At 36.4% G+C, this 25,834-nt stretch overlaps 1 protein-coding gene across 11 annotated transcripts in view; it reads left to right on the forward strand.

Annotated features, from left to right (window-relative positions):
* Positions 1–25,834, forward strand: part of B3GNTL1 (UDP-GlcNAc:betaGal beta-1,3-N-acetylglucosaminyltransferase like 1) — a 141,980-nt gene that overhangs the window by 71,405 nt on the left and 44,741 nt on the right. For 10 of the 11 annotated variants that reach the window (XR_011327190.1, XR_011327188.1, XR_011327186.1 and 7 more), the window contains one exon: positions 22,938–23,033. Coding sequence is in view for 6 of the 11 variants with exons in the window: in XM_069798916.1 (XP_069655017.1) it covers positions 22,938–23,033 (96 nt within the window). In the remaining 5 variants the exon portion in view is untranslated. Of the gene's footprint in view, positions 1–4,404; positions 4,467–22,937; positions 23,034–25,834 lie in introns of all 11 variants that reach the window. The other variant, XM_069798920.1, reaches the window with a different exon arrangement.

Here is a 25,834-nt window from a genome sequence, read left to right on the forward strand (position 1 = left end):
TGATCTTCATTGCAATTCCTCCCATGAAAACCGTGAAGTAGATCCTAGTAGATGGTGAATCAAGAATATAACTTTCTCACCTTAGTAAACAGATTTCTATAAGTAAGCCTCCTAATGTTTCAGCCCATTTATTAGAAATAAAACTCCAGTGTGATATCTGCTTTCCATCATTCTGATTATTCTGCTAATGGAGGTCAGTGCTCTCCTTGAGCAGTTTCCACATACCCGTTTTCAAAGATTTGCAAAGCTCAAAGTGTAGAGTTCTGAAGAAGTATCTGGTCAAAGCAATATCTGGGAAGATGTAAGTACCAGTAGAGTACAAGTGGATAAAGTGTTTCTGCACCTTAAATCCTTCCTGACCACTGAGCTGAATTAGTAGAGTTTTCACAGACTTTGCTGAGTAGAAGCTTAGCGCTCTGGTCACTTTTTGGGCTCTCCTTATTTTTCTAAAAATCCCTCACCTTTTTTTTCTACTTTTTGTTTTTGTTGGTTGGTTGAGTCTTCCTTGTCTTTTCTTTGATAGTGGCATTTTTGAAAGCCAGAAGGTTATAAACGAGGCCTTTTTTCCTAGGGACAGGATGGGCTGTCTTTTACTAGATACTGAAGTTTCAAGCCAAGGACTCACTGAAGATGGGGGAAGGGGTGAAACGGGGGTGGTGGTGGGGAAGGGGGCAAATGAATGTAAACATCAATGTCTCAGAAATTCAGATAGTTTGTAGTATGGTGAGACTGTAGAATTATATAAGGTCTTTTGGTGAGAAATAATTTGCATTTGGAAAAGGGCATATTTGAAAGTTCCATAGTTACTGAATGAAACTTGACAGCACTGATTTATTTACGTTCACAGATACACAGCAAATGTAACTTGATTTATTCACACATTACTTTTCTCTGCTTTGGAGAGAGCAGGGCCCCAGAAATCTTGTATTATTTTGGAAGGGAACAATACAAAATAAAATTGGTAATATACAATATTTCTCTTCCATACAAAAATATTCTAAGGGAAAAATTGAGATAGCTTGAAGCTTAAAACTACTAAAGTAGTAGCCTAGATTTCATGAGGAAAACCCCAAAAGATTACTAAAATATGTAACCAAATTGATGTAACCAATACAAGTGTGGTTAGTAGTCCAGTATCTTTACATTTTATATGTTTATAGATGTGTAAGACCATTCTTCACCTATTAAAAAATAATCTGCTTATCCAGATAATAAAATTATGAATCTGTAATTGTCCTCTCTGTCTCCATATTGGTATGCATTAGATAAAATTAAGTTAATGAAGCTTTTTGGCTGGGGTCTATTTTTTGGTCAGGCATATAAATTAACTGTCAAAATTGAGCATTTTCATTTTGACAGGGAATTATTTTTCTTATAGTGAAACATAATTTACGATATAAATACATGATGAATCAGGCATTGTAATGCACATGACCCAATGGCCCTGTATGCTTTCTGAAGTTTGGAGTTGAATACTGGTTCATAAAAGTTCTTATTTAAAAAAGGGAGGGGAGAAGGGAGAACTGGGGAGAAATTCCCACAGCTCAAAATATTTCTAAAGCTGCCTAACAAAGCAGCTTTAACTCTCTGTATAAAGCTTTCTCTAAGCAACTTGGTGGGTCTGGCGTAAGTATCAACTTTGAACAAGATTTTCATTTCTAATCTGTTTTCCTGTCTCAATACTGAATTATGTTCAGAGTTTTCAGATCATGCTTGCCACAGTGTGACATGGAGAAGCTGCCAAAGTCTACAGCCTACAATTCTAACTCTGTATTGATTACTGAGAGAAGGCATACTTCTGACCTGCGTGGAATTGCATTTGAACCGTTCATGTCAGTGTTTCATAATAGAAATATAATGTTTACCTCATTTCTTGAAGTGATACTTCATTAAAGTATTCCAAGTCTCTTTTTAGGCCCTATTCTAGTATCACAGACTTTTGTCATAGGATTGGAAATATATGGAGATGAATACAAATGCTGCAAACAGAAAGTATGATTTTGGAGCATGAGGTATGTGCTTTTATCATGGCCTTTTTCTGTCATCAGTGTATTCCTGTAGCATTTATTAGAAAATAAAAAAATAAGCACCTGTTTGACAGGCAGCAATACTGCTTGTAAGTAAAAATATTTACTCATGGGCACCGGATCTTTAGACTTAAAAGTCTTGTGGTGTCAGCTTGGAACAGAATTTCAACAATTCTGTCTTGCAGGTGTATTCTTACACAAAGTCATGTACATCTTTATATTTAGGCTGACATTTCTAAAATGTGTCTGTTTTAGTGTTGCATGTTTGTTATGTAATAAGGTTTTATGTGCAGAATAAGGTTATTGTATGCAGAATAAGGTTATGTTACACATAAGCTTATGTAACCTTATGCATGTTTGTTTTAGTAAGTCAGGTGATTTGAAGGACAAAATTGAATTCTCCACTGCAGGAGACTTTTTTTTGTGCAGTTTTTAAAAAGATTGAAGGAACAGTTTTAAAAAAGATTGAAGGAACTGTACCCTGCTCCTGTAACACAGTCACATAAGAAAATTTTTTACAGGGAAACTCTTCAAATAATGAAAATCAATGTGTATCCAAAAATAAGCTTTTGATTATTTAAAAGAGTTTGTTTTTTTTTTTAGTAACTTTGTGAGTCATGTTTTCTTTAAGGCTGTTGTGACTGTCGGAATTGTACCGCTGGTTATTTCTTCCACTTCATTCTGATTCCTAACTGTAAGACTTCATTGACTTATTTCTGTAGTTCAGTTAACAACCTGATTTACTTATAGATAAAGTTTGTCTTCTAAAGGAAGAAGAGGCACCCACATAAACAAGATTGTGGCTTTTGCTTCAGCTGTTATTGCCTGGAAGCTTTTTACAAAACATATATGATTAAACATGACTTATTAACATAAGTCATTAACACAACTCATAACATTAACGTTTACTTTCTTAGAAGTGCAAGACCAGAAGCAATAGGGGCCTTTTTCCCTATCGGGATTTACTATCCATCTTTTCTATATATCTCTAAAGTCATGTGCAAGTATCAACTCTTGAAAAGGGTTGGAAAAAAGCGCAAGTATTAGAAATGAATTATAAAATCTGTCAGCTTTTCTGTGTGTCTTTTTTCAAAGTATTAGGTACTGATCGCTTGAAAAGCCTGGTTAATCTGCTGAGTGAGATCAAAAGGAAAAATAAGCCTCAGTTCAATTTAGTGTTGCCTGAGATTTATGGATCCTGTGCTGCTCATTTGGCTCGTGTCTGTTTTTTAACCTGTAATTCTAGAATTTGGCAGGCTATTTTCTTCATAGAGGTCTGCTTGCTGTCTGGTGAAACATAGTTTGGGCAGCAACAAAGTAGATGGAAAAGTACAAGTGCAATTTCCCTTTTTTAGTTTCTTTCCTATACAAAGTGATAAAAAAAGACACTCCCAGTAAATGAAGTATTGAATGAAAAAAGGGCTATTTGAAGTCCACCTCAGACTGGGAGAACTCTGAAAAGTAGTGGGTGTCCTCTTTGCAGTATTAATGAGTGTAGGGTTTTTGGGGTTTTTTTCCTCTTGTGGAAAGACTGCTGGCTCAATTACACGTGGGTGTGTTTTGAGGCTCTTGTTACAGAAGATCTTGTATAACGGTCTGTGCTTTGGAGCACACCATGCTTCATGCACAGCTGGTCTATATGAAGTAATTGACAGTTCTATAGCCTGATTGTTACATTACTGTTTCCTGGAAGAGACAGATTGTGTTCACCAGCTTAATCCTCAAACATGTGGTCTATATTCAAATATTAAATGAGGCGTAACTGTGAACAAGCTTTATGTTTGGTTGGATTTATTTTGGTATATGCCAAATATATGTTCCATACAAGTGCATCCCCTGGATTCTCTTTGTAAATTGCTACTGCGACTCTTTCTATCAGACCAGTATCTCAAATCCTCTTACTAGGTATGTGTTGCATACTGGGCCAAACCTTAAGCTTCAAGCAGATTCTATTGAGAGGCAATGTTTATGAAAAGACAAATAAAAACTGTTTGACTGTTTTCCTTACTCATCTGTTGTTTCTGCTTTTGGTGAACCATAAACTTTCAGAGAAAAAAGTAAATGTTAATGGAAAAGAAGTAATTTTTGAGTAATGATTGAAATGATTCTCTCCATGTTCTGTTTATCATATGAAATCTGTAAAAGAGATTTTTATTGTATATTCTAATAGCCTCTACAGCTCAGCAATGAGTGAGAAAATGTATTAAAATTAATTTACAGCTATCTATTTGATGTAGGGTGATTTAGGATGGATTTAGGAAGCTCATTAATAAAACTGTATAGATTAAATTAAAACCAAATCCACATGTTTTAGTCTGTAAATGCAGACATTTATAAAATAAACTGGTATATCATGTTACTTTTGTTTTTCTTTAAGATGACTTCATGTGAATGAGACTCAACTGTGGAGTTACGAGATGTGTTGGAACATGTTGAAAGGTATTAGCCTTATACACAACATCACCTCTGTTGAGTTGAGTAGATAGGCAGACTTGGGGTCTTGTGAGTTGTTTCTGTTATGGGATAAGCTAATGAAAGCAGCAGATATTTCTTGTCATAGTCTAGTTTTTTACCCATGCAAAATCTGATTTTTTTTTTTTCCCCAGATAAAGCATAAAGGAAGCAAAAGTAAGCAATTTCTTCAGCCTTGTAGGTTTTTTCTACAAGTTCTTGCAGTCCTATCTGCAGCTTTTGGTCTTCCGCAGGGTGCTTTTATTTCCATCACCTTCCCCCCTCCTGCATTTCTCTCCTCCTCTCTCCTTGTATTGCTTTGGTTACCTATTCCATACTGAAAATTGAATATAGTTTGGTTTTGTTGCATACAGGTTAGATACTAAAATTGTCATCTGAGAGAGATTTCAGCAGTCTGCACCTGAACAGTGTCTGGCATTTCTAGTGTGGAATGTCTGCATAGGAGGCTGACAGCATATCTAGCAGCAGACCTGAATTTTAATCTTCCTTTATCTTTGAATCTTTCTTTCATAATTATAACTGTGATTATTTTTCTTTTTCCTCAGAGGACACTGATGTTTTACCTTTTCAAACACAAAAAGAAAAATTTATATTCTGTTTCCTAGTGACGCTCTTTGATCAGAAGTTTGTGTTAACAATTTCTTTTTTATTTTGAGACCAAGAGAGAAATGCCCAAGGGTAACATAAATCATCTATGAGTTCCAAGAGCCTTTCTTTTAAGTAAAGAATTTTTTCCTTACAGGATTGAAACTTGTCATCCGTCACCAGATCTTGAGTTACTTATTTGAGATTTTAGCACCACGTTCTGTCTTCTGCTGAATTTAGGGGAAGCTATTTACTCTTCTTAAATGAAGGCTAAATATGTAGCCGAGCTTTTAATTTTTAGATAAACATTCAAAAACCTCATGGTTTTGCTCACTGATGTCAACTACTAACAGAGTAACTTCAAATATTTCATAGAATCATAGAATCATTTAGGTTGGAAAAGACCTTCAAGATCATCAAGTCCAACCATCAACCATGCCCACTAAACCATGTCCTGAAGTACCCTGTCCACTCACTTTTTGAATATCTCCAGGGATGGTGACTCAACCACTTCCCTGGGCAGCCCATTCCAATGTTTGACAACCCTCTCAGTAAAAAAATTTTTTCCTAATTTCTAACCTAAATCTCCCTTGCCTCAACTTGAGGCCATTTCCTCTTGTCCTATCTCCAGCCACCTGACAGAAGAGACCAGCACCCACCTCACTACAACCCCCCTTCAGGTAGTTGTAGAGAGCGATAAGGTCTCCCCTCAGCCTCCTCTTCTCCAGACTAAACAGCCCCAGCTCCCTCAGCCGCTCCTCATAAGACTTGTGCTCCAGGCCCCTCACCAGCTTGGTTGCCCTCCTCTGAACATGCTCCAGCAACTCAATGTCTTTCCTGTAGTGAGGGGCCCAAAACTTTGCAAATATTCAGAAGCACAGCAGCTTAAGGAGATTGCTTGATTTTACTGATAGAATGCACAAGCCCTTTTTTTTTTTTTTTTTTTTTTAAGTGCAAATCAAGGTATATTGGGTCTGGCTGGGGTGGAGTTAACTTTCCTCATAGCAGCCCATATAGCGCTGTGCTTTGTATTTGTAGCTGGAAGGGTTTTGATAACACACCAGGTTTTTGCCTATTGCTGAGCAGTGCTTGCACTGCATCAAGGCTGTCACTGCAACTTCCCCCCCACCCCCAGTAGGCTGGGGGTGGGCAGGAGGTTGGGAGGGGACACAGCCAGGACAGTTGCCCCCAACTGACCAAAGGGATGTTCCATACCATATCACTTCTGCTCAGCAATAAAAGCTAAGAGAAGGGGGGCATGTCTTCCAAAGCAGCCACTATGTGTACTGAGGCCCCACTTCCTGGGAAGTGGCTGGACATTGCCTGCTGGTGGGAAGTAGAGAATCAGTCTCTCTTTTTTTTTTTTTTTTTTTTTTTTTTTTTTTCCTTTATTAAACTGCCTTTATCTTGACCCGTGAGGTTTTTCATCTTATTTTCTTCCCCATCCTACTGAGGAGAGGGAGTAAGAGAGCGGCTTGGTGGGCACCTGGCAGGCAGCCAAGGTCAGCCCACCACCCAAGGTCTGGACTGCCTTGGAGTTGTAGGACACAGGCCAGTGTGTTGCAGGACAATTTATCTTGTTTATGAAAAGCAACAACAATGGCAAAGTAATATGCTGTAAAAAGCTCATACTTTGCTCCAACTGTTGAAAATGAATTATAGTACAGGCCCACATAGTAGTGTACAATACATTTCTATGTTTCTGCAATTACTTTAAAGCTGCAGGGTTCATTTGCAGTCCAAGGGCTCATTTAGGAGCAGTGCAGCATTGACTGGAATGGCTGAAACTGGTTTTGAAACTGCACAGTCAGGAAGAGCTTCAAATGTAAAGCATAAAAGTTCTTAGTTTTCTCTTGCATTAGAAAAAGCCTTGGTTTCACGTTTTTGTCAAGAGAATGGTTTATTTCAACTAAATGGAAATATTTAGAACATAAAGGACATGCCTGCACAAGATTATGGTTTTTAATATGGAATGGATTTTGGATTTTATATTCTGTTGCTATTTTAAATATTGATGTTTAAAATCATTGTTGGATTTGTGAAGCAGCTGCAATGCTAAGGACATCTTCTGATTGCAGCTGGCTAATGAGAAATTACGTTGAATTGGAGAATACAAACTATGTACCTTATTCTTAGTAAGTTAAGAAAATAAATTATGTCTAGAACAATTTAGAAAGACAAGACTATTGTGACAACAGGTGATAAGACTGAAAAAATTAGTGAAGCACTAAGGTGCTGTCAAAACTATGCATGGTTTGTTTTAAACAAAAAGAACATTGACCCAGACCTTTTTTCATAAAGCGAAGAAATGAAATGCATGAAATATGCTTAGAAAGCAAACCTTTGTATCAGTGTTCATCACTGAAAAAACTTCATTTGAGATTTTTAAAGTTGCCACCCTGCGAAAATAACATCTGTTAAAACATAGCAGTCCAAGAGTAACATGTTTCTATGTACCCATTCTTCTTTCATAGTACTTCTGACTTGCAATATTTAGTTTAGTACAGTAAACATTGAGATTCATTTTTAGTAAATGACTCCTGAAGCTAGAGTAATTTGCAATTTCTGTAAAGTGTCATCATTAGGAAATGCATCATTTTTAGGAAAAAAGCATGGTATTTCTTAATTTGAATAAGTTGATTTGAATCACTGATAGCTAGCCTTGTAATCTGTTGTGTAGCTCAGAAGATAGACTAACCCCTCAAGGTACATTTCTTTTTATTTGAAATAAAAATTAGTTAACTAATTCCATAATGCTATAGTTTCTATTAGTATACTTCTGCAAAAATACTGAGATCATAAATACACTATTTTCTCTGAGCTACAGTGAACATTTTGTTATCAAAAGATATAATTAGCTTTCTAAGGTTTAGGAAAAGAAAGGATGAAGTTTGAATCATTTGTCATGGCATTGATCTTAAAAGTTTCCTTTATTTATTTCAATTCATGTGAAGAGGTGCTAAGTCTCATGTTGCAGCAGAAATGAGATAATCCAGGTCTGACAGTTGTTGTACAGCATATGCATTATGTTATTTTGAACTGTTTGACTGTTAGACTGAAAAATATTTAAACAGAATGCAAAGAACAGAACAGCTGTGTTTCAAGTTTTCTCCTTTTCTTCTTTTATTCTTTTTTTCTTTTTTTTGAAGACCATATTATTTTCCTATCCTTCTCCTTCAAAGGAGAGCTTGTTTGTTTTGTGTTCCCTAAAGTAAAACAGGGAGACACACCCTTCCTTCATTTAATGATCATTTCAAGCATAAGAAGGAATACTTGAATTTGAGTGACATGAAAGGCAAACTACTGTCTGCTGCCATCCCATCGGTAGTCCTGCTGCAGGGTTGCTGTGGGAGCAGGCACTTCAGAGAAGGTGATGGGATGGGGTGGGGTGGCCAGCAGGGCTCAGTGGAATTAGCAGGGCAAATGCTAAGGGAAAGGATGTGCAGAAATTTATCTGGACTGATAGCTTGGAAGTTGGAAACTTTAAAACTTGGAAGCTGAGAATAAGACCAGCCTGTCACAGAAATATCAAAAGTAATATGATGAGGCTGAGTAAAACTTGTCCACTTATCTTTTGGTGGCGATAAAATAAAAGTGTCTGTTATTTTTGAACAGGCTTCCTAGGCAGGTGGTCAATGCCCCAAGCCTGTCAGTATTTAAGAGGCATTTAATGCCCTTAAGAACATGCTTTAACTTGATCAGCCCTGAATTGGTCAGGCAGTTGGACTACGATGATCCTTGTAGGTCCTTTCCAACTGAAATATTCTATTCTTCTATTCTATTGGTATGAAAATGGGAGGTTTTTTAATTGTAGCTGTGCTTTAAAATATTTATACTCTCTTAAAAACTTTCAGGTACACTCTTGATGTCCAAATGACCTGGTGTTTGGACAGGCCATTTTAGAAGGCCTCATAAATCAGCAGAAACACCTTCTGCTCTGGGTATGTTGACACATTCAGTGATGATGATCCCAGGTCAAAGTAGTGATGAATTAATTTTGCTGACTCATTGATCTGATTGGAAGCCCTTTGTCCAGGCTTGGCATGGCACCATGCCTGAACTAACATACCTCCTTTCTCCAAGAGAGCTTATGTCTGCCTGCAGAGGATCTTGTAGATATGTCAGAAATGTATTATGGATCAGAAGGTATAAACATTACATCCAGTTATGCAGTGGATGCAGTAATTCTGCTGAAGTCAACGAAGGTAGTGTATATTTTCACTGATATAAGTGGAAACAGAAACATCTTCCATTTGACTTAAAACACTGTACAGCCGCTTTGTGCAATTTTTTAACTTTACATTTTGCAGATACTGTTTATAAACCTGTTTTATGTCTTTTCTAAGTGGCAGCTGGTATAAACATAGTATCATTGTATAGAATGAAACATGTGAGAAGTTCTCTTTGGAAAAGAAGGGAAGAAAGAGGTTTTTATAAACAACCTAATTCAAATTAAAGTGCTTGAAGTGTCTGTCATACTTGCTTCAATGCTAAAAACTTGGCACACCTGGTGCAGGGAAGCAGCTAAAGCATGTGTATGGATTAAAGTAAGTGTACTTCCCTCATTTCCTCTGGTACTTCTATTAAAGGGAGGTTTTTCTCAGCCCGGAGGATATTTTCTTTCCTCATCCTCCATGGCAGTTGTACAGAACAAATAGCAGCAATAACATACAGCACCATATTCTCTACTTCTTAGAATTAAGTTTTCTCAGATTTCAGTGAAGTAGGAAAATAAATTGAAGTTTTAACTGAACAGGATGTCTTTTCATGTTCCGTGAGCTTTAAAGAGCTGATGTCGTCGTCGTCTTTTCATTTTCATTAACAAGTTGGAAGACATGCCAGTCAGTATTTTTTGCGTATTTAGAAATGATGTTGCTGCGTTTGAGGTTTGAGTCCAGAGAACTGCTGTTGGAGTTCCCTCTTTCTTCTTTGGCTGGTACCTCGGTGACCAGTTACTGCACTAACACAGGCTATATTTCATAGGTCCAACATTGCTGTCATTTTTCACAGGGTGTTGGTTGAAGTATGCCAGAATAACAAGTCCTGAAGGTATTATACCTCATTAGTTTTATGGTCTTTTGGCAGTATTTGAAGTTTTTTTTGAAGGGAAAGGACATGTTTATTATCATGAAACTGGGTGTGTGGCTAAAATGCTTCAGCTGTTTTTGGAAGTTCACAACTTGCAGTTCTTTCACTGAATTCAAATTAGAAAAGAAGACTTGTTGCTAGTAGAGACGGCGTAGGTAACCTTTGCAACGTAAAAATAGCTTTTATAGATGAATTGCATATTTTTCAAGATCCATTTTCTCTTTAAAAAGCTGCGTTTTTCTCCTTCCAATCTCCAAAGAATTTTGCTGGGCACAATAACACGTGCATGTGTGAAAAATTGCTGTTCATCAGTATCTCAACCTAGCTAAATATTTAAACATATGCAGCTTGCCTACATATATGCCACTAAACCAATGGTTTCCTGAATCAGGATTTAAAAGATTATTTCTGAGGTTATGCTGATTTTGGAACTTAGTCTCTGTTACTGCAGTATGTGGATCCTTCTGGTTCCATAATTTATTTTACATAGGATTTCCCTGAGAAGTGTGCAGTTTTGAAAAGGGCGGAGATCCCCACTTCCAAAAAGAGGTTATAGTGCTTATGTTGGATATTATTAAACCAAACACAGGAGTCTAATTCCCAGAGTGTTAGATTTGCAGAGTTTCTTATGGAATGCAGGGAAGGATGTGTAAGTGTTTCTGAAGTGGATTCAGATCAGCCAGAATTGCCTGCACTGGCTGAGAGGAACTCTAAATGTGCCGGGGGATACTGCAGGGCAGCGGTGCCTTAATTCTAGAAATGTGCTTTTTTTGCATCTTGCACAGGGACTCAGAGCTTCAGGTTTAGAAATCATTTATGTTTTTACTTAGAAGCTTGATTTCTTGTAGATTTCAGTGGATATCTAGAGTCAAAATAATAGTTAGAAGTTATAATGTCTTAATGCAACAGATATGTAGAGTAGTAAATATTTTATAAGAAATAGGAGTAAGTATTGTTAATATATTGATTGTGCTTAATACAAAGATAAGTTGGGTAAAGCCTTACTGGGAGATCTGGTTAATGCTCTTACTCTTTAATTTTTTGTTACACTGGCATTGTGCTTGAGCTTCAAAGTTACAGATATTTGTCACCATGACTAGTTTGTTGCAGTGAAACTCCTCATTTGTTTAGTTTGTACCACTGAATATTCCATCCATGCTGGCAGAGAGATTTGTTGTTCCCTATAGGAGTGTCCAAACTGGTGTCTTCCCTTACTATAGAATAGATTGGACCAACCTTCATAATAATTTTCATCAACGAGTATTAGAAAAAAGAAAGCTTTGCTGAAAGTTCGTCTTGGATTGCTGTGTTTTAACTTATTTTTTTACAAGTAGCATGTCCAAAGTTCTTGTTATCAATTTAATGGAGTTTTGGGAAAATTATCAAAGATTTTATCTAAATTTTACAAAGTAATGACAGAAAAATTAGGTTTATTAAATATTTTTAAATACAGTATTTCTAAGATACATTGTTATTATGCTTTTGCGTTTTACACTACCTTTTTTCAGAATTTGTAATTCAGACATTTGAAACCTCACTTAAATCTTAATCATTTTTAGCAGGATGTGTATGACAAACAAAGGTGTTTATGTTGAGTGACCCATGAAGCTTTCAAGGATATAAATCACAAGAGCTGCTTAGTAGATCCTTCCCAGCTGGTGCTATAACTATGTTTGGTTTTCAGTATAGCCAAAACTGCTGTTCTGTTTTCAAATTTTAAATTACATTAAGTACAATTCTAGCATCTGCTTCCTCTATTGATGTTCAGCTTTCTGGCAGCTGAAAAATCAACATTTTCTTTTCTGACTTGATTGGCTTCCTTTAGATAGTTATTAATATTTTTTCTTTGGAACTATAGCAAGACCCTTTTTGCTGCCACGTTTCTACGATGCCATTACTGTTTATTAATGATACATGCTGGGTGCCAGATAGTACATGTCTAGCATCCCTTTAGGTGTAAATATTTCTGCAGGACAGGATAAGAAAAAGGTATTAAAAAAGAATGTAAAAAATCTTTTTCATATGTGTAGCAGAATTGACTTCCTCTTAATTCTTTGAACATTGTAGCTGTGCTTTGCTTATTATCAGATTCACGTAGCATACTGAAGCAGTTTTTTTAGATATTATTTCTTATTACAGAAATTAATTTAATCAATTTGAGGATAATTATAATAGTCTGATTATAGAAATGTATGGATACATGAGGCTTAGGCAGATATTCACCCATTTAAAGGTGCTTACCTGAACTAGTAAATTTAGAAGCCTCGTTCTCTTGGAGCTCCACTGTATTCATTAGAGATGGCAACAGAGATCTTAGATGAGTTGAGTTGCCCCATGGCAGACATTCTCTATGATTGAGAGGACCCATATTGCCTGGGCTGCTTCTTTATACATCTCTGATTTAGGATGAATCTGGGCCCTAATCCTTGCTCTTTATTGTTGATTTGTGTTGTTCTAATTGAAGCATAGATGCCCTGAAGCTAATTCATATCAGCCTCCACTTGGAAGATCTTAAGCTATTTATCGCCTTCTTTCTTATTGAATTCTTGAGACTTTGAAAATATTTTAACATGCTGGGTAGCTTGAATGACTGACTGTCTGAATAGTAACTAATTTAAACCAGTGATGGGGAATGCCAAGTTCAGACAGAACTTAACATAAGAATAAGTGTCAGGAGTGATGCATACTTAGAGCCCAATTTCAGAGATATGATATGATTTTCAAACTACCTGTGCTATGAGAGTTTTGGTTATAAAGTAAGCAGTCACAAATAAAAGGAAATGTTAATCAGATTGTTGGCTGGGAGGCAGTGAAAGAACCTACAAAATCAAATCCCACATATAAACCCATCAACAAGTTATTAGGGAGGCTGAAACAAGAGAATGTAGATATGAGGGAAGATCTTTGTAGTGCTCTCAGCTCTGTTTTTTCTCAGACTTTTACAAATTGGTGGGCACTTAATTTTTATTTCTGCATATTCTCAGGATTGGTTGAGGTCTTTCCGGTTTTGTCTTCTGCACTGTTGAAAAACAAACTGTTGTAACAGATCACTGGGTTCTTGACATATATTAGGTCCCCTTCATTATCAAAAAATAGATGTGTATGTAGAAACTTTTGCTGAGGTACTGTTGGGTTTTTTTCCCCTCCGTTAGTATATATCATTATGAGAAAGTGTATTGTGGGGTGAAAGATTAGAAACAGTGTGCAGAAGGCTAGTATTAGGCCATTTATGTGAAACAAAACTCTGAGAAGAGTTTCATTTTCCCCCCTGTGAAATATGTTGTGTTACTGTTTCTTGCACTAGCAGTGAAATTTATTTTTCTAAAATAATTAAATAACTGATTTTTATTTTCTGTCCTTTCTTTGTTCTCTCATTCACAATTTTGAAGTGATGCAGAATGCAAATCAAACACTCTTGGGGCACTGGAAGGCATTTGGTGCTTTGATACCCCCAAAAGACTTGTGATATGATGGAAGACATAAGGGAGAGATTTAGGGTAAAGTTTGCTTTGATTTCCTAAAGAAAACATTCTACTATTATTGCAGTTGTTAATCAAATAATCAGAATCTGTAGTCTAAAATCTGATCTAATTTTTCTCTTTTTGCCTACTCTAAATGTTAAAAGTCTATATGGGGAAAAAACCACACAAAAGAAATACCATTTGTATTGAAATAATACAGCAAGTTTGCATGAATATTTAGTAGTTCTTCTGTGGATCTTTTGCATGTACGTTAGCACACAGCTGAACTTTTCAAATCCAAAAATGCTCTCCTTACCTACAATTCTATGCTTGTATAGAAGGTGCTTGTATTTCTTTCATTTAACTGAGGTTCATATGTCCCCCGACTTCCAAGTTGCATACAACTTTTGTAACATGAGCATTCATTTGAAAAAGAGAATCAGTGAGAATCAGTAGGTAGGATATGTTATGTTTTTTGATAAACCTGAACACTCAAAAATATTTCATGTTTCTCTCTCAAAACACCTGTATTTTAAAATTCGCTGAAGTTGAAACTTGCCAGGAGGTTTATTCACATACCAGCTGAACATTAATTTTAGAAGGTGGTATGTGGAAAAGTTTCATGTGTTGCTTTTTATGTGAATTTGTTTTCCTCTTTATGAGCAAATTTTAGAGGAGCAAACAACTGACTACTTTAACTGTGGACATAGCATCATCCAATTTAAAAGGCAAGGTAGTCTTATTTTTTTTGCTGCACACCATGTAGGGAGATGATGTTGGAGGAGAAGTTGTCAAGAAGATGGGTAGGAAAGGAGAAGATTGGTAAGATGCTCAGCCAACAGCAGCATATGCTTCCACAGAGCTGGCACTCCTTACTACTGAAGCAGGAGATGTTCCTCAGGTTTAACAGTGTGAATCCAGAGAAAAGAGGATTTTCCAGACCATTGCAGGGCTGCATGATTATCTTCATTCTGTAAATGTTGTTATCTATTAAATGTTATTTAATAAGTCACAAACTTAGCTGATGTTTTTATAGCCAGAAAATGAATAATACTTTCAAATAGTCTTCTGAACACTACAGATTTTATAACTCTTTGTAAGAGTAGAATTGTCCTGTCATTGCAGAAAGGACATTTATGTCATCTTTTGTTTTTCATAGATCTTTGAGATAAAAATCACTGTGTAAATATATATTTTGTTGTAATAACTTAGAATACTTCAGTTATGTTACCTTCATTTGGGTACTGTCTCAATATGTAAAAGACCTATTCAGTCTTCATCTTGTGAAAATACTAAATGACATAGCCAAAAGTCAAATGGAAAGATCATTTTTGAGACTTTTTACATGAGCATTGGTCCGTGTTGCTTCTTAGCAGATTTCTTTATTTGTTCTAATCACAATTTAGTATCTGCTAATATGACTTTAAGCAGATTGGTTTTTTTTCTTTTGTGGTAAAAGCTCAGCATAAACAGCAAGCCAAGTAGACAACCTCTTGGTACAGAATGCTTTATTTTACCGGGTGGAGTAATTCTTCTATTGTAAATACTTGACTCTTTCAATACTGGAAACTCTCCAAAAATTAGAGAGACTTGTTATGGCATGGATGTTACAAAGACCACTTTTAGCAGCTTACAGACAAGAAAAAAAGATGTAAGACATGCTAAAATCATACAGGCTATTCCCTTTGCAGCATCTATTCTTTTGGTTTCAGCAGTAGGTTAATTCATCGTCATTAGCAGATAAAAGCTCTGAAAAAGACTAGAATAATGGTGCTTGCTATTGGGTTTTACTAGGAGCATTCAACTACGAATAAGAGATATTCAGCAGTATAGTCGGCTCTCAATCATCCAGCACAATGAGGCTGGCATGGGCTAGCTCAAATAAAGCAAAACCACAGCTAATTCAGTACGTATGTATTAGACTATAAACCCAAAGTTAATATATTTACCTTTAGAAATTTGTAAACAGATTTCCTTTCAGCAGCAGATTTAAAGGAGAAAAAAAAAAAACCACGTTAGCTAGAGTGCAGCCTGATATAAGCAGTCTTTACCCTGCATTTCATTCTTTGTGGCACTCTGTTGTAGCCAGAGATGTCAAGAGGAGGTGTTGCCATTTTAATACACACCCTCTTAATCATTTCAGATGGTGGTTTCACATCCAACAGTGCAGAGACTCGATATTAAAATTTTTTATGACATAGGGAATACTATTTGTATAGAATTTTATGTTTTGGTATAATGGTCAAATAGCTATACAGAGGACTGTCATGTTTTTCTTAAAGGGAATGGCCTGGCGAAAAGCACTACGAATGTTATAAACTGTGAGGGACAAGGGAGTTCGTTGCAGCAGTTCAAACAAATTCAACTTTTTTCTCCTAGCACTACTGCTCTCTCAACTTTTCTCTCATTACTGTTGTCTGGTTACATTGTGAGAACTTGGAAGTGTTGGGATGTAGGGAAGTGGGGAGCAGGGATTTGTATGAGAGATTCATGCATTGTGTCCCTCGAGATTTAGGTATGCTTTAGAAAGTATTAAAATATACCATAAATATTTTAATGAACAGTTTTTCTTTTTAATCTGCATAAAAAGATAAAACAAAAAGCAAACATCAGCTTTTCATGTAATAACATTTATGTCTTGGTTAACCTTCTGGGCTTTCAGGAATAACAGCCTTTTGGTGTTATTATTAAGCCTATATAACTAGGATTCTAATAACTTTGAATGCAGAATCTTTTTTCTTTCTTTTTTTTTTTTAATATTTATGTATATTCCTGGCAGTCCATAAATCATGTAATACTTTTACATAGGTATTCTGTACTATACTATTGACTGGCTGCACCTTTGAATAGGCTTAAGACTTTTTATGTATATTTCAAAAAAGTTAAGTGTCAATCATACAGTGGCTGTGTAGCTAAAAGTATCAAACATAAATTATTATTACTACAGCTTGTACACAGATTTGATCATTGGACTGTATTTGTGTGGAAGATTGACCAAAGAGAGAGAGACATCACTTTTATAAACTTTTTATAACCCCTCCCCCCTTTTTTTTTAATAGTATCTTAATTTGAACATCAATTAAGTTCTGAAATGTTGGAAGGGATTGTACTCAGAGGTGTGAGAGAACATCTCTGCGGTGCAGTACTTCTACTCCCAGCTATATACTGAAAAGGAAACTAGCTGTATAATCTAGCTAGTTGTTACAGAAAAGAAACAATGTAGGTCCCTTCAAACAGTGGTAGGAAACCCTAGATATAAAAATAGATACAGCAACTGAGAAAGCATCATCTTACAGCTGCTCTCATTGGTTCCATTCTTGCAAAGAGTCCGAGTTTCCCGCAAACTGTGAAACATTTCAGCCTTCGTTAAGGCTTCAAATCCTGAGGAAATCATGGGGAAGCTGTAGGTCATAAATTTTCCAGGAGCAGGACTGGAATACCTTCTCGGAGGTGCTGAATGCTCTCTGTATTCACTGGCATTAGCAATTCTCAGGACTCTTGAATGCTTTTTGATTAGTTTTGTTGCTAAGTAGAGTTTGGGATTGTGAAGGTTAAGTAGTGCTGAATTTTAGTCAAGCCTGTACCAGAATTACTATGTATATATCAACCTTTCGGTATGGAGAGTCATGGCATGTTTTATTTCTGAAATGTACTTTTTGCTCTGCCAGATCCCAGCTTCTTTAGAGCAGGGATTTTCAGCTAATGTCAAAGCATGCAATGATTATGTGATACAGGCAATTATTTATATAGGCATATGAAAGGGTAAAACAGTTCATTACAATATAAACTAACTGAATGTAATCTGTACCAGATTGGGTGTTCGGGTTCCTTAAAGCTTAATAAAGTTTGTTGTAATTCTTTTTTTGAAAAATCTTATTTGCTGAATACTTTTTTGAAGTAAGATAAGCAGTCTTTTCTTCTCTTCCCTACCTTCCATACCTCTTCTGTCACACTAATACACGCACCTGATTCTGGATGTAAACCTGGTAATCTTTAGTAGTGAGGTCCTGGTACATTCACTGCTGAATTAATGCACTGGTATCTTAACACATAATTTTTTCTAAGTCAGGAGTGATGTCCGTTAGCCTGTGGTCTACCTACAGCTCACAATCATTATGGCCCTCTGCCATGTGATTTTTTTTGTTTTGTTTTGTTTTTTTGTTGTTGTTGTTGTTTTGTTTTCTTTTTCACCTTCTAATGTGTATTGTATCCAATACCCTGGGTATTGGAAAGTTTTCTTTATCATGACATAAGAGATTGTTTCTAATCCTTGATTTGTGTGGATATAATTTTCATAAATGCTATAGCATAAGCAGAATTAAATGTGTGGTGTATTTGGGGGAATTAGCTTGTTACATTGGAAAGCAGTCTGGGCCCGTGATTAAATATGTTGCTCTTGTGAACTGCCTGGTTTCCCCTCTGTATTCTGTATGACATAACGTGATAAGGTTGTTTTGTCATCTGCATGTATTCTTTTGCCACATTGCTGTTAGATTTTGATTTGCTGCTTCAGGAAATGTATGTTTCCTTGAAGAGTTACTATAAACACATGAATGCCTTTCTCAGTATTGGAACTTAAATTTCATATTGACTGCTGACATGATCTGAAGTGAGCATCAGTGGGGACCAGACTTACATGTGCTGTTGACAGCTTTGAAACACAACAAATCAAAGCCACTTTATCAACTCTTTATATTCTTTAGATATATTTTCAGAGAATCTCTGTGATAGTTGAATGTAATTCAATAGCGAAACAGTTAGCAAGAACAAACCAGAGTAAATCAGTTTCAATTACTTGTTACTTGATCCTTGGAATAAAACCAGATGACAAAAAAAGTTCTAAATAATTTAACAAATACAGTGCTGAAATAGCAGCCTGTTTCCGTCACCTGGAAACTGACGAAGATGGATTCCAATTTGGTTATGACAACACTGTGTTCTTCAGGAATTCTAAATCTGAGCAGATTTATACCTTCATCTACAAGCTCTGTAGTTGGTTTTTAACAAGTTGGTTTCATTCAACTAGATTATATTATGATAATCTTTACGGCATGCAGTGTACAGTAATTGAGAACAACTATTATTAAGCATTAATCTTCCAATACAGCTGTGTGTGAAAGGTTCACAGGTCCAAACTGCTTTCCAATATACTGAATTAACTCCTCGAGGAGGACTGAAAACCCACTGAGGTTCCAGGGTGATACAGTACATTTGTTGGGCAGAGCTGGAGAACATTTCCAAGAAAACTAAACATAGTAGTTACAGAGCTGCATCATAATTCAAATTCTGCTTCTGATTGATTTTCAGATTAAGGCTAGCATGTCCTCTTTGTTTCTTTTGTTCCAGTCCACGCAATCTAAGAGATTTATGGATAAAATCTTTAGTGGCAATCTCACAAAGTGAGAAGTTGCAGCTTTTATCACAAAGTAAGCCAATTCAGCTATTTTTTAACACCTTGGCCAGAGTGTATGGCAAGAGTAGGCAAAAAAGAAATCCAGAGGGGACTTTCCCCTTTGACTAAACTGAGCTGAAATCTAGAATTTCCAAACTGCAGAAGGTTGATGTTTTTTGGTTTTTTTTTCTTTCTTGAAGATGACATTTCAAAAGCTCTTGAAGGTAGTTTTCAAAAGTTTGCAGATGCTGCAGTATTTCAATACAGTTGTTAGGAGTTTAGTGTTTTTCCTGAGTAAGTTCCTCTCCCATCAGTGCAAGTATTCAGACAGAGGGTGCAGTTTTATGTTTCAGATGGACTGATTAACTGTGAGCAACGACCAAAAAGGGAGGTCTTGTTTTCTTCTCCAAAGCTTGTTCCTTCCCCCTCCAATATGTCAGCAGTATCGCTAGTCTGACCCTACAGTGAACAGATTCAGAGAACGAAGGCTATAGAAAATGAACACTAAAGAAAAGAAAATAATAGCTTTCTTACTGATGTAGTGCTCTGATCTAGCTGAGCATGGGGCCAGGTGAGTGCCAATGCTGTTATAAGTGACTGGGATGTATAGCCAGAGGCAGGATGAGTGGGAGAGCTCTTAAATTAATATAGATGTACTGTAAATTTAGACTTTGAGCATACAGTTCCCCCATCAGGTTAGAGATTATTTATGGATTATCTATGCTGCTGCTGAAAAGAATGGTGTCCTGGTTTCAGCTGGGATAGAGTTAACTGTCTTCCTAGTAGCTGGTATGGTGCTATGTTTTGAGTTCAGTATGTGAAGAATGTTGATAACACTGATGTTTTCAGTTGTTGCTCAGTAGTGTTTAGTCTAAAGTCAAGGATTTTTCAGCTTCTCATTCCCAGCCAGTGAGAAAGCTGGAGGGGCACAAGAAGTTGGCACAGGACACAGCCAGGGCACCTGACCCAAACTGGCCAACAGGGTATTCCATACCATGAGACGTCCCATCTAATATAGGAACTGGGAAGTGGGGGCGGGGAATCACCACTCCGGGACTAACTGGGTGTCCATCAGCGGGTGGTGAGCAATTGCACTGCGCATCATTTGTACATTCCAATCCTTTTATTATCGCTGTTGTCATTTTATTAGTGTTATCATGATTATTAGTAGTTTCTTCTTTTCTGTTCTATTAAACCGTTTTTATCTCAACCCACGAGTTTTACTTCTTTTCCCGATTTTCTCCCCTGTCCCACTGGATGTGGGGGAGTGAGTGAGCAGCTGCGTCGTGCATAGTTGCTGGCTGGGGTTGAACCATGACAAATGGTCTTGCTGTCCTCTCTGTGTTGGGTGCTGTGTTTTCCTATGTCCTACTTTGTGGTAACACTAGTGTTTTTGTGGTTAGTTGGATCAGGGAGCAGATCCAGCTGAAAACTAAGCTAACAAAAAAAAAAAGGATTTCAGCTTCACAAATGTTGTCATTGGTGTAGGAAGGGACAAGGTAGCATGAATTTGTACATTTTGGCAGCAGCACAAATTTAAATTTCCTAAAGTTTATTTTGATGTCGCATTATAAATAATCATATAGAAAAAGCTTATTTACAAATTCATTGACTCTTAGCTGGTGTACTGTTCCAGGTTCAAACACTTTCTTGAAGGATAGGACCCTGAAATCATATGTGGCATCATCAGTCTCAGTTTTGTCTGTGTGGTTCCCCTCTAGCGTCTTTTCTGAGGTGGACAGTGAGCCATAGAGCACTGTTTGATTTAGGAGAGACATCAGTGTATGTAGTATGTGATGGTCTACTATATCATCATCATCATATCATCTATGTTAACATAAGTGACATTTTGATGTTTTTTCTTTTCTCAGTGTTTCAAATTTGTTCTGTTTGGTTTCACTTAAGTATATATGTCAACGGAACACAGATTATCCAAGATATTTGGGATGTATGCTCTTTGTACATGAGCATGACTAATTACATTGAGCTACAGCTTTAAGATTAAGTGCATTTATGTTCTCTGATGAACGTGGCTGCACTAAGGAAATGGCATTCTAGCCTCTCCAAACACATTTCACATATACCAATAGGCTCAAGACTTTCTTTGAAGATTTTCTTTCATTCAGAAATGAGATTCAATGCAATGCATTCTAGCCTAGCTTTTCTCCCTACTGTTGTTTTCTTATGGGATTACTGTTTGGTCATTGTTTGGTTCAGGCTACATTCAATTGCCCTTGTAATTAGTGTGGAGCTAATAACCATGTACTGAGTAATCATGTCTGCTCTGATTTTCTGGGATTGTTTTGACTCTTTCAGCTCCCACTGACTTTTGGGGGGAGTTTTTCACATTTAGCACCTCTGAAGCTAGCGTATTTCAGTTATGAACAAGCTGCTAATGTGTTAAATTATAGCCATGAAGTGATAGGATTATTCTGACTAAATATGACTGCCTAAAATTTGAGTGTCTATATCAACATGAGTCATCCTAGGGCCCCTTTACGGACAGTGAAGTTCTATCATTACGTTTGTGGAGTTAGCATGCAGTGTGTTTTACCCTAAAGTGGATGCCTGTGTTTGGTCAGATGGTTCATGCCATAAGAAGAGTGCAAGTAGATCAGCTGTTGAATTTTGATTAGATTTCTAACCTAATTTGTTTGGAGAGTTGGTCTATGTGTCTGTGTAGAACTGAGCATGTAAAATTTGGGTTTTAAATCTATGTTTATTTGTGGAAATGGAAGCTGCCAGACATAAGAAGAGTTTAAGGAGCTCCATTTCAGGTTGAAATTGAGGAGCACTTTTAAAGTGTAAATGCTTAGATGCACGTGACAAAATTTACATTCATGCACTGATGTTTAAAAATTTCAACTCTACAGGAATATTAATAGTACCACTATAGCATGCTATGAAATCATCTGCTCATAAGATCAGCATTTTCATTACTGTTTGAAGACTGGCAGTAATTGCGAGGTTTCTTTCTTCTGCCTTCATAAACCAGGCTGTGCTCTGTTTCCTGTGTGGTTCTTGGAAGCAGGCACAGTCTTCTGTCTGAACTTTGTGCATTCTGTGTGACAAATTCAGTTTCTTGTTTGGCTGGATACTTCATCTTGTAATAAAAGAAAGAACCAGTTTACCTTCCATAATCCAGATTCTGGTTTATTTCATAGTTGTGTTTACAACAAGTTTGTTTAAAGCTGCAAAGACCCATTTGTATAGTTCTTGGCTGTCACTAGTCAAGAGGATGAAATTAATAGCCACTCCCTTTTCAGTCCCTAAAGCATTTTCTGTCCAACAACCTTTTAAGGTAGGTATCACTGGGTAGCAAATCCATAGTGCTCTGATAATGTTTAAAATAAATTGCATCTTACTTGTCCAAACTTGATTAAGATTTAAGTGTCTTTGGCAGAAATAAAATATCAGTGGAAGTTCCTACTTAATATATGTGTAAGGAATATAAAATGGAAAATCAATGCACAACAATTGTAGGATTAAGTTTAAGAACTTTTAACTTTTTAAGATTCTTCTCAATTCATTCACTTTGATATCAATATCACCATTATTAATAGAAGTGTAATTTCCTGTATACTTCTCTAAATTTGAAATAAAGTTTGAAGTACTCTGCATGCGTTGCAACTTATGATAGAAGAGAAGGTTATGGAATATGAAGCAGGAAGTAGATTCATCTGTTGGGCTGTGACACATCAAAGGTGCTGGTATACACTGCAGTTTAAACACTAAGCACATGCTATATTTTAAGCACTTGCATTTCTCAGTGCTTAAAATTGCTGAAGGTTAAGTATAGGCATAAGTATTTGCAGGATTTCAGGTGAATGTGTAAGGTCTACTTCATCCTCCAACAGATGCTGGTTTTGACATTCTGTTAATTAAGACTGGCTTTTTTCATCTTTTTCCTAGGTGTTTACCTCCCATGGACCTACTGTGATCATGCCAACCTGGTTCTGTTCTCGAGAATGGTTTTTTCATGTCGGAAAATTCGATGAGGGTGGAAAGGTGAGTGCTACGTATGATATGGATGATACGTAGTCCAGGAACCATCTCTTTGATTAACAGACTCTGAAAGCCCTAAACCTGTTATTAAGAAACACTAGGCAAGGGGGTATAGATAAAAACTGAGGTCTAAAACAATCTGGGTTGTACTGTATACCTGGCTTTTTTTTAAAAAAAAAAACAAACCAGTTGTTAAACAAGTACAGTTGTTTTGGGGTAACTGGTGACTGAAGGACATAACTGAGATGGGCTTTGTAGATAAATCTAACACATTTGTTAGATACGGCAACATACATGGAAAAACTAAAGAAGGATTCAGGCGTTCAAGCCCTTCTTCAGTCCCTGAAATAGATACAGCAGATCTGAAAGCTAAACAAAAGTCAGCTCATAGTTTCATTATGAGCCATCTCTGAAAGACAAGGTAGATTTGGTGAAAGAGATTGGAAGGGAAGAAAGGTGCATGATGGCAAAGAGATGGTAATATATTATCCTAAGGGGAAAGATTTATATCCCTAAGATGAAGAAAGAAGGAGAGGAGATCGCAATGTGCCATAAAACTACTACAATTAAATCTTATTTATCCACTTATCTCATTATCCACTTGTCAATCTTGGTTCTCAGGCTTGTCCTTGGAAGATGTTAAGTAGCTTTTCCGCAAAGATCAGGACTGGGAGGTTACAAATTAAATGACTGTTATCTGAGAAGTGTTCCTCCACTGACAGTTAGGTGTTCTTTATAGATTTCTTATATGAGTTCAATTTGGTTGCTTTAGGCTCATCAGCATGTTTATGGAATAAAATCCAAGGTTGTCTATTGGTGGTATTTATTGTGGTAGTAGTAGAAATATGCTGGCAAATAGATCTAATTCAGACGCATTTGGATCCATTCTGCGTGTTTTGGACCTGAGGAGTTTTGCTTCCAGTGGGTTTGGTGAGATTTTAGGGCTAGAATGGGTGGTTCTGAATTTTTTTTCGAAAGCCTTCATTTAAGAGTACTCTAAAAAAAAAAATCTTCTAAGGCTATTTCCTATTTTATTATTTAAACTACAACATATTATCATTATTATTCTTCTTATAGCTTCTACATGGAGCCCTCCTGTGCCATGCAGTGTGTATGTATACACACATGTGTATATGTATAAGGATATACAAATAGTATTCTTTGGGCTGCCAAAAACATTATAATTTAAGGAGATGGCAGAGAACAGAATTGTTTAGAGTGGTGAAAAGATTTGCCCTTAATTACACGGCGGGTGAGTGGAAGAGCTGGGAATGGTGCCTGGCTCCCAATACAATCTACATTTGCTGACCCGTGCTCTTTATTTCTTTTTTTTAATTATTATTCCTTATCATTGTATTTTCATTTTTTGAAGAATCTTTGACTTTGTGAGCATTGTTAGTAAGCTCATAAAAGAAAGCAAGCAAGCTAAAACATAGTAGCAACAATAGAACAGCAAGCCTAATGATAAATTTCAAGAGGTTAAGTTCAACAGACTATTGTTCCGTGCTTTTTGCTTTTAGTTTTGGGGTGGTTTTTTTGTTTTGCTTTATATAAATGTAATTGTGTGGGAACTATGCCACTGCTTATTCAGATGTAATACGCTGACAATCTTAATCCTAATGATTTTTCAGCCACAATGCATGCTATGTCCTTCTAGTTTTAAAAATTACCAGTGATAAGTTGAACTTATCTGGCTGATAGAGGACCTTCAAAAAGATACCATACAAACAAGGGTGGCGACAGATATGAACAAAGCAATGCACATAAGCAATGAAGCCAAACCTTTGTCCTTTGTGGGTTTAGAGGACACAAAATCAAGTCCTAAATCTTTCAGCATTTAACACTGTAAAGTATTTAGCCTTGATATAACTCATTCATTTTCATTTGAAAAGAAATCCTTTGAGGCAAAAAAAGATTTTCCCTGTGTATCAATAGAACTGTTATAAACTAGTACTGAGTACTCTTAAGGATCATATCCATGTGTGTATGTTTTGACCTGACCCGTGATCTGACTGTGTTAATTTGATCACTTCCATCTTCATTTTTGGGTTAGTATTTAACAGTGCAACCTGTAAGTGTCATAGTGCTGCAAGTAAACACAGAAACAGGCCAACAAATTTCCACATTTCAGCCTTCTCCATTGCTAAACTGTTTCCATGCCAAAAAGCTGCATTTCTCATTTGGAATTAAATCCAAACACCTGTTCTTTGTATTTCAGTGCTTAGAACAAATGGAAGATAATTCTTCCATGGAAGAAATTGTGATTTGATGTTTATCTTGATAGTATAGGTGGACTGATAGAATATAAATATATAAGCTATGATATAATCTTTTTTTTAATTACAGGTAGGTATGCATGTATGTATGTATCTCTCCCTCCATCCAGGCATTACATGAAACACATTTTTAAAAATATTTTCAGAATGCTTTTAGAAATAAAATTCTTTCTGGTCAAGATGTGCAATTGTTGGAAATGTATTCCTTTTATGTAATCACTGTGGCAATGTTCAAGCAAAATCCTAAATAGTGTCTTCATAAATGGTGGTTAAGAACCTGACAGGTTTGCTTTATGTGTTAATTAGCTACAATGGTAGAGGTGTTATTTATGCAACCTCAGATATATGATAATTAAAGCAGAAGTACTTAAAAGTAGTAGATTTTAGCAAGCTCTAATGGTGTGCTGAGGTGAAGATAATACAATAGAAGCAGTCATAAGCATATAAAGTAACATTTTAAATAGTACCCACTGCTAGGAGGAGAGTCACATGAACCGTATTTCTGACTTAATTTTTTAGGAAACTAAA

This window comes from Haliaeetus albicilla, chromosome 12, assembly GCF_947461875.1.
Source record: "Haliaeetus albicilla chromosome 12, bHalAlb1.1, whole genome shotgun sequence".
Lineage (NCBI taxonomy): Eukaryota > Metazoa > Chordata > Aves > Accipitriformes > Accipitridae > Haliaeetus > Haliaeetus albicilla.